The following is a 9,789-nucleotide window of genomic DNA, read 5'->3' on the forward strand; positions in this document are numbered from 1 at the left end:
TCTTAAAATCACAATGAATAAAAGAATGTACAAAAACAATGGCCAAAATCCAGCTAGTCTCTGCAGCTAATACTCTCTCGGTAGCCAGAGCTGTCTTAAAAGACAAACAGCCATTCACATTCATCAGAAAACCATGACCTTGAAAATTGTATTGTACAAATATTTCTGCCAGTTCCTTTCTGTTATATGTACCTTTCTCCACGTGCTTTATGGTAACTTACAGAGTACACTAAATCCCACTATTCAGACACACTTAGCACCAGGCAAACCTTTGTTTTAAGATCTCCTTTGTATCTATGATAATAGGATTAGCCGTCCAGTCTCTGCCTCCAAGTTTGGTTTTGAAAAGAGTGCTTGTGTGATCTGAAAGATTGTACATTAAAATGGATACACATGGCCCAATTAAAGAAACCCTTGTCATTGGAATAGTCCTTTCCTGCTTCTGTATTATTCTAACCTTTTCTTTTTTACATGCATTTAATATAGGTGAAAGGTGTTTTGAAAATGTTGCCTAAAGAGAGTTGCCCAGGGCCACCCAGGCAAGTCAGCAAGAGAACCCATGTTTCTTGACTCCCAATCCCATGTCATTTCCTTTGGACCACACTTGGACTCTGATTCTGCAGTCAGATCAGATGAGGCAGACCCTGTACAGATCCAATTGTAGGACCAAGGCTTTGGTTTCCAAAATGCTTTTGGATGCTCAAAAGCACAACATGTTTCCCTACTGATGTAATGTGTTTGCTGTTGGAGGAAGAACTTCTGCTATTACAATGGCCAGTGTTTGTTTACTTCCTCATTGGAGTACACAGCACAAAAATTAGTTTTTACATTTTAGACCATCACTACCAAACTCCCCCCCCCGCCCCCACATGTGGACAACTAAAAAATGTCTGAACTATGAATTTGTGCGAATAAATAGTTCTCACGGAGAAGTACTATTATACCTCTGACCAAGATTAAAAGAAACAAGTAAAAACTTAAAGTTAGGAATGTTTAAAAATTGTGCACTGCCAAAAAAAAATGTCTGAGAGTTTGCTCTTCTAGAAAGATGCACTGGGTTCAGGATATGTTTTTTCAAAACATCTGGAGTGTTTTAACAGGGCCAGCATAATCACTGCAGCACCATGAGCTAGGGCACAGTGAAATTCACCCAGGGTCTTTGTGAAGCCCTCTAGACTTCAATAAGGCTAAGTGCAGTGGGGAGGTTCATCTGTGTGGGGCAACTTGCAGCACCAAGACCTCAGTGAGTATTTTTGTCCAATTCATTCTTTCCCTCCTTCCTTCTGTCCTTAGAAATAAAACCAAGCTACATTAAAAACAATGTTAATGCAACATTAGGGCTGTAAGCTAAACTATATTGAAGAGCCAAGGAATGTAAAATGTAAGGCCCTGCCAACCCCTGTTAATGTGGGCACTCTGCACCTTGCTGGGTATTTTCTGCTTTTGTTGTACTTGTTAAAACAGCAGCTTACTTTATTACTAGGGCCCTACCAAATTCACAGCCATGAAAAATGCATCAAGGACCATGAAATCTGGTCTCCCACTGTGAAATCTGGTCTTTTGTGTGCTTTTACCCTATACTATACAGATTTCCTGGAGGAGACCAGGGTTTCTCAAATTGGGGGTCTTGACCCAAAAGGGAGTTGCAGGGGGATCGCAAGGTTATTTTAGGGGGGTGGCGGTATTGCCACCCTTACTTCTGCGCTGCCTTCAGAGCTGAGCGGCCAGAGAGCCGCGGTTGTTTGCCGGTCGCCCTGCCAGCACCAGTGCAGAAGTAAGGGTGGCGAGACCATCCCATGCCACTTTACGTCTGCGCTGCTGCCTTCAGAGCTGGGCAGCCGGAAAATGGCAGCGGCTGACTGAGGGCCCAGCTCTGCAGGGAGCAGCGCAGAGGTCAGGGTGGCGAGACCGTACCAGGCCATCCTTCCTTCTGCGCTGCTGCTGGCGGCAGATCTGCCTTCAGAGCGGGGATCCCGGTCTGCAGCCGCCGCTCTCCAGCCGCCCAGCTCTGAAGGCAGCAGCGCAGAAGGAAGGGTAGCAATACTGCAGGCCCCCCTACAACAACCCCGCAGACCCTCCCCAGCCCAACTTCCTGTTAGGTCAAGACCCCTACAATTACAACACCCTGAAATTTCAGATTTAAGTAGTTGAAATAATGAAATTTATCATTTTAAAAATCCAATGACTGTGAAATTGACCAAAATGGGCCATGAATTTGGTAGGGCCCTATTCATGACTGTTTGTAGCTCCAAGCCTGCACCCACATGGGGAGGGAAGCCAGAGGGGTTGGTGTGAGGGCTGGCTGTGTAGAAAGGGAGGGGGAGACAAGAAGCGGGATGTGTGGGAGCTCCGGCAAGGGAGGGGAAGGCTGAGTAGTCGGTAGAGGGGTTGGGAGGCATCTGTGGAGAACGAGGGGAGGCCGAGGAGTTGGTGGAGAGGTGGGAGCTGGGGCTAGCCGGGAAGGGGGAGGGGAGGCCGAGGAGTCGGTGGGTAGGGGAAGGAGAGGACTCAGTGTGGGAGCTGGGGCTTGCTGGGGAGCGGGATGGGAGGCCTAGGAGTCAGTGGGTGGTGGAGGGAGGGAGGGAGATGACTTGGTGTGGGAGCTAGGGCTAGCCAGGGAGGGGGAGGGGAGGGAGAGGAGTCGATGTGGGAGTTGGGGCTAGCCGGGGAGGGGGAGGGGAGGCCGAGGAGTCAGTGGGTGGGGGAGGGAGAAGAGTCGGTGTGGGAGCTGGGGCTAGCCGGGGAGGGGAGGCCGAGGAGTCGGTGGGTGTGGGAGCTGGGGCTAGCCAGGGAGGGGAGGGAGAGGAGTTGGTGTGGGAGCTGGGGCTAGCTGGGAGGGGAGGCCGAGGAGTCGGTGGGTGTGGGAGGGAGGGAGGGAGATGACTCGGTGTGGGAGCTGGGGCTAGCCGGGGAGGGGAGGCGGAGGAGTCGGTGGGTGGGGGAGGGAGAAGAGTCGGTGTGGGAGCTGGGGCTAGCCGGGGAGGGGAGGGAGAGGAGTCGGTGTGGGAGTTGGGGCTAGCCGGGGAGGGCGAGGGGAGGCCGAGGAGTCGGTGGGTGGGTGGGGGAAGGAGAGGAGTCAGTGTGGGAGTTGGGGCTAGCCGGGGAGGGGGAGGGGAGGCCGAGGAGTCAGTGGGTGGGGGAGGGAGATGACTCGGTGTGGGAGCTGGGGCTAGCCAGGGAGGGGGAGGAGAGGCCGAGGAGTCGGTGAGTGGGTGGGGGAAGGGAGAAGAGTCGGTGTGGGAGCTGGGGCTAGCCGGGGAGGGGAGGGAGAGGAGTCGGTGTGGGAGCTGGGGCTAGCCGGGGAGGGGAGGGAGAGGAGTCGGTGTGGGAGCTGGGGCTAGCCGGGGAGGGGAGGGAGAGGAGTCGGTGTGGGAGCTGGGGCTAGCCGGGGAGGGGAGGCCGAGGAGTCGGTGGGTGTGGGAGCTGGGGCTAGCCAGGGAGGGGAGGGAGAGGAGTCGGTGTGGGAGCTGGGGCTAGCCGGGGAGGGGAGGGAGAAGAGTCGGTGTGGGAGCTGGGGCTAGCCGGGGAGGGGAGGCCGAGGAGTCAGTGGGTGGGGGAAGGAGAAGAGTCGGTGTGGGAGCTGGGGCTAGCCGGGGAGGGGAGGCGGAGGAGTCGGCGGGTGTGGGAGGGAGAGGACTCGGTGTGGGAGCTGGGGAGCAGGAGGGGAGGCCGAGGGGCTCCCGGCACAGAGGCTGCGGAGATAACGAGGGACCAGGTCGGTTTCCCCACAGACAAGAGTCGGAGGACGCTGCCCAAGCTCAGCGGCTTCCAGACCAGCGCATGCGCACAGCGCGTCCAGCCCCCTTCCCTCAGGCAGTGGGAGGCGAACTCGGGACACGAAACGAGCTCTGCGCGGGGCGTGAACGTTGGCGCCGCCGTCAGCCTTCCCCCAATAGGAGGCCAGCACATCAAACGCTGCTCAACCCCCTCCATCCGCAGCCAATCAGAACCGCCGAGCCAGTGAAGAGCCCGCTCCAGGCCTCGTTTTAGCGTCATCCTCATTACCAGCCAATAGGAAGAGAGCTCATCGCTCCCCCCTCCCACCCCGTTATGGTCCTCAGCCAATGGGGAGCCCGTCTCCCTGGCGGACAGTTGGCCGTTTACCGCACAGGGGCCGTCACCCTCCAGAGGGCGTGGGCGCCGTTGATTGGGCGTGGCCCCCGGGAGGGGCGTGGCCAGTCTCCCGGAGCGGCTACAAGAGGGGCCGCTGGGCGGGCAGGCGCCATTTTGTACGGCAGAGTGTGGGCCGGGGGGAGGCGGCGGAGGGTTTCGGGGTTCGGACCAGAGCGGCCGGATGGTGAAATCCTCCCTGCAGCGGATACTCAACAGTCACTGCTTCGCCAGAGAGAAAGAGGGGAATAAAAGCACCACCATCATCATGCCCGCCGTGCTGAGCCTCAGTGCCGGACAGAGCAGGTGAGGGGCCGGGCCCGCCTCAGCCCTCACCCCCCGCCGTGCCCAGCCCATCAGCCCGGGCCGCCCCCATCTCCCCCCGGCGCTGCGTCGGCCCTCCGGGCCCGGGCCGAGCACTGTGCCCCTTGAGGACAGCGCCCTGGGTGTGGGTGCCAGGCTCCTCTCGTGGGGGGGTGGGGATCACTTGGGTGACGAGGAGGGGCCCATGGGTTGGCTGGAGGGGCTGGGCGGTGACTTAGCCCCTTTGGGGGATCCCCTCCCTCCAGGGCGCGGGCGTTATGAAGTCCTTTAACCCCCCCACCCCACCCTCGCGCACGTGGGAGTCGTCGCCCCCTTTCTCCCCCCACAGGCCTGGTTCCTGCTTCCCCTCCGAGCAGGTGAGTCCCCTCCCCCGCCTGATTCTCCGGGTCCTGTCCGAGGCCATCGGTGGCCCCCTGGACGAGCACGTTGCTGGGCTGCGTTAAATTCGTCTCCAGCCGAGCAGAGCAGCAGCTGGGCTGAGGAACGTTGCCCCCCCCGTAGCACTGTTCAATCCTAGCACGCCCTAATGCGACCATTGAAATAACACCGAGCCTTAACCTGCCACGTGACAGTTAAAGCGCAGTGAGATGTAAACAGCAGCCACATCACTTGCTGCTGAAATTGCCAGAATAACTAACCGATTAGCAGCGGCGTGAATGTATTTTGCTGAAGCAGTGGTCACTTGTGGCTACTTCTCAGCAAAAGTCCTCAAAAAAGAAAGACCGAATAGAAATGACTGCCTCAAAGCAGTAGACTGCTGCTGGTATGAAGGCGTTTCGTCTGATGGTTGGAACATGATTAGTTCAGAATGGCAGGAGAGTGGGAAATGTGAGAGCCTTTATGGAAGGGTGTATTTATGTGCATGGAAACGAATCAAGGTGCTTAACCTAAAGTAGAAGGTAAGAGTGTTATAAAAGCTGGTTGCTTAATCCTCTGATGCAGTTTAAACAATTGCTGGGGATGAAAACATCTGAAAATTACTAAGACTTCTGCGAGGAACAGAAAGTAGCTATCAAACCAGTTATGTGTTATAAGACTGGCTTTCCCTTTTCAGAGGCTATTTTAAGAAGCCATTTTTATTTAGAGAACATTACAGTCCAAAAGGAAGGCCATATAAAGACCACACAATGAGCACAACTTTAAAATGGGGTATTAAAAGTAACTCCCAAAGCTAAATCAGCCTTTGTTATGCTACAAAACTGTTTACTGAAAAAAGATGAAATACCACTAGATGAAAGAACTCAGGAAATTTGTATTTAAAACCTCCTATATATGCAGTTCTATACAAGTGCTTAATAAATAAAAATGTGGTTCTTATCACATGAGGACAGTGAGCTACACTGCTCTATAATTAAACTGAAAAGGAATATTAAAATAAATGTTTAATGCATGTATTAGAGAACCAGTTGAATTCTTTACTGTAAAACGGCTGCACTTTGGAAATGAATAGAACTGAGGGATCAGATACAATTGATATCAATTGGTCCTGGACTCTTTTAACTTTATGCAGTATAATACATTCATATTATAGCTTCACAATGGTCCCCTTTATTGATCACTTTCAGCATATGATATTGTACCTGTGAATATATAGCTGTTCAGAGGCTTTCTGATCAGTGGTCTGTTTGTCTCCCCACAATTTTCTGTCTGATTTGGAAATCTCAAATGCATTTGGACTGAGCAAAATGGTGGATTATTTTGTACATGTTTATACCGATTTGCAAATGGCTGCTGGCACTCACAGATAGGACGATTGTGAAAATTTCCCTAAGGGCCTCGATTGCTGCATCTGCTGAGATGACGCAACCGAAGTGTAAGCCTGCAGGGTGAAAGATGGTGCAGAGGGAGGGGCTAATGGGCACAGCAGTCATTCTTGTTACAGTATAAAGCTGATCAGGCAAGCAGTCTTACTGATAGTATGAAACAACATGTGGAGAAAAATGAGGTTTAATAGTTTCAAGAGGCTGGAATGCTTTAAATAGAGGGTTCTGTAGTAATGATCAGTATTAAACTTAGCAGAGCAGTATAAATGCTCTGCATTGGAAATTTTTTTTAAAGACGCTCAATATGAAAACTTCAAGTAGGTTTTCAGATTAGTGATATTTTAAGGGAACAGTCTTCAATTTTTTACTTAATAGACATTTTAAAGTATTTAGTATCACAAACTTATTCCTTCCTCGTGAGCTTTGAGTGGTGAAAGCAATCTGGAGATACCAAAAACCAAGTAGAATCTACTTAAACTCTCCAGAATGTAGAGAAACAATGTGAGTACTTCCCTAACAAACTCAGCACCAGGTCTGATCTGTATGCACAGGAGCATAGGACATCTGCCAAGGAAACACTGTTTCACATAAAAATGAAAATAAATTCTAAAATCAGTTATAACTAAAACTGTAGTTAACCTTAGAATTGGGAATTATAGTACTGGCGCTGCTGTGATCAAAATGTTCATACATAAACCACAGACTGGTCAAGAGGGAAGAAGAATGTCAAGTCTCAGTTCTTGCCTGTGCAGAACTTTTATTGGCTTTAGTGGGAATTACTCATTAAATTGTGAGATGGGACATGGAGGCTATTTCATAATTTAGAAATGTTTCATTTGTCATGCCTGATGATGTTTACAGGTTAATTTAACTGTAAAATTCATAATTAAGTTCTTAGATATCATTTGTGGTTTTTTTCAGCCTTCACTTTAAATGTCACCAAATCCTTAGCTTTCCTGACTTTTGTGGACTTGATAGCTTGAGCATCATGGGTGTACATTTAATGTCTCTTGTTTTTGTGAACAGAGGCCCCTTGCGACCTACATGTTTTTGTTCTATGTCAAGGAGACTGGCACTCCTTTCCCTTTGCTGTATAAATGCAAGTTAAGACTTAATTTTGCTTTCATAAGCTCAGGCTAATAGCATGTTTTCAATGTGTTTCCTGTTTAAAATGTGATATAAAACGTGAATGCTGCTTCTTGTCTTTATCTAGGCTTTATGTAGTTTAACTGAAATCATGATTTTCTTTAGTTCCAGGGTTTCTTTCAATTGCTGTAGTAACCTGGGTCCGGGGCCTCGGTGGTGCTCCTGATGTCCCTCACCCACCCCTGAAGATCCCAGGTGGGCGAGGGAATAGTCAGAGGGATCACAATCTTTCAGCTAATTTATTTTATTCTGTAAGTATATGCAATCTAATACCATGCAGTCTTTGCTTCATTTTCTTAGTGTATTAATGGCTTTTCATATGGTGAAGGCTATAATACAAATCCTGACGGCAGCGTTCAAGAACTTTGTGCACTTCCATGAGTTTAATTTCAAATTTGTGATGAATTAGAAGTAACTTCCCATCTTACTGTAACAGGATAATCGGCTGAATGTAACAGAGGAACTAACATCTAATAACAGGACAAGAATTCTCAATGTCCAGTCAAGGCTTACAGATGCCAAACATGTTAACTGGAGGGCAGTGCTGAACAACAACAACCTGTATATTGAAATTCCCAGCGGTGCTCTGCCTGAAGGGAGCAAAGACAGGTATGCAGGGTAGAGTGTAATCTGCTCTTCAGCTTCTCTTTTCTAAATAGGAATTACCTTCAGTACTCCCGAAGAGTGATAGTTCTGTATTGGCTACATCCACTTACAGCTGATGATGGGTTTATCATGCAGGCTTCCTTGGCTATAGAATTTCTTCTGTTCCAATCATGACACACGTCTGATTATTTGTAAAGTGCTATAACAGTGCTAAATATTGTTCCTATTTTGGGCATGTGTTAGAATCATAGAATATCAGGGTTGGAAGGGACCTCAGGAGGTCATCTAGTCCAACCCCCTGCTCAAAGCAGGACCAATCCCCAATTTTTGCCCCAGATCCCTAAATGTTAGTGAGAATATAATCTAAATCTCACTTTTCATTCACACTGTGATCCTGAGTCTTCAGAGATGGAAGCTAGCTCTAAAGCAGCATAAACATACTTGCCTTTTTTAGCTGTGGAAAGGTTTAGTCTGACTTAAGATTGTCATTTAAGGAGGAAAGTTAACTTATTAATAGTAAAAGATTACAGGGCTGATTTGTGCTCTTACAAGTAAAGGAACTCCAGATATTCCACTTTTATTCCTCAACCCTTAACTAACTTCTGTTGGTATGTGGGCCTTAAAGTGCAGTGGCACCTATCACTGTAAGTGTTATATGCTAATTCGGAGCGTAATGCTGGAAGTCTAATTGGACTGTGACTTCAAGGGTAAATCTGAAGAGGGCTGAGGCACAGCTTTTGTTAGCTGTCACTGTGAATCTGGGTACTTACACTGCTGCCTGATTCAGGCGCACACATTTGCAGGTGCAGATGTGCCTGTGAGTTCACTTGCTTGAAAATTTGCCTCCACAACGTTGCTGGGAGGAATTGTCCGTCTCACTGATATTCCACTTTAGTTTTGCAGTTCTTCTTGAGTTTGCTGAAGAACAGCTTCAAGTTGATCACGTCTTCATTTGCTTCCACAAGAACAGAGATGACAGAGGTGGGTGTAAATTGAAGCCTGTTAAATTGCTTTCACCATGTGACTTCACTAACATAGAAAGGTAGCTTCATATAAATGTAACTGCAATATATCTGTAGAAATTGGTCTCTTCAGATGTCTCCTTACTGCTCTGTTGGCCAGTAGGGATTGTCTAGTGACCCGAATATCAGATTAAACTTGTATTCTTTCTCCTTTTTGCAGCTGCATTGCTCCGTACTTTCAGCTTTTTGGGCTTTGAGATTGTGAGACCAGGGCATCCCCTTGTCCCCAAGAGACCAGATGCTTGCTTCATGGCCTATACGTTTGAGAGAGAGACTTCAGAAGAAGAATAGATTGCAATGTTTGCCTCTTAGAGCTTTCTTGTTGTCTATAAAGATGAAACTGTAGAAATTTTGTCAACATCTATTATACAGTACATATAATTGTTTGTTCTTTGTACAAAATATTGTGACCAACTGCTTTGGTGGTGGGATGTTGAAAATTTCAAACTTCATCTTTTCTGAATTTGTGCGCATGTTGTGATTGTGCAAATAAATGCTCACTCCAAATTAGCAGTATATTTCTTGAAGTTTAATATTGTGTTTGTGATACCGAAGTATTTGCTTTAATTCTAAATAAAAATTTATATTTTACTTTTTATTGCTGGTTTAAGATGTTTAAGGCTTCCCTCTGGCTGGGAAGGTGTATCCCAGGCTTTTGAATCAAAATGGTAGGTAAGGGCTGCGAGACTAACTTTAGTCCACCCTCCTTGCTGACTTTGTAATGTGACCTGTCTGGATGTATTAATCCAGGTGTGGCCAACCTGGGGCTCCTTGTCTAGGCACCGACTCTGGGGCTGGAGCTACAGGCGCCAACTTTC

General features: G+C 48.5%; 1 protein-coding gene across 1 annotated transcript; it reads left to right on the forward strand.

Moving 5' to 3' along the window:
• The first annotated feature begins 4,209 nt into the window (after positions 1 to 4,209).
• On the forward strand, positions 4,210 to 9,569 carry OAZ1 (ornithine decarboxylase antizyme 1). Its single transcript, XM_037885727.2, is given in 6 exon segments — positions 4,210 to 4,416; positions 7,449 to 7,506; positions 7,508 to 7,594; positions 7,780 to 7,952; positions 8,845 to 8,930; positions 9,132 to 9,569. Coding segments are annotated over 6 exon segments (657 nt in total). The 5' UTR covers positions 4,210 to 4,294; the 3' UTR covers positions 9,263 to 9,569.
• The last annotated feature ends 220 nt before the right edge of the window (positions 9,570 to 9,789 follow it).

Source organism: Chelonia mydas, chromosome 25 (assembly GCF_015237465.2).
Source record: "Chelonia mydas isolate rCheMyd1 chromosome 25, rCheMyd1.pri.v2, whole genome shotgun sequence".
Lineage (NCBI taxonomy): Eukaryota > Metazoa > Chordata > Testudines > Cheloniidae > Chelonia > Chelonia mydas.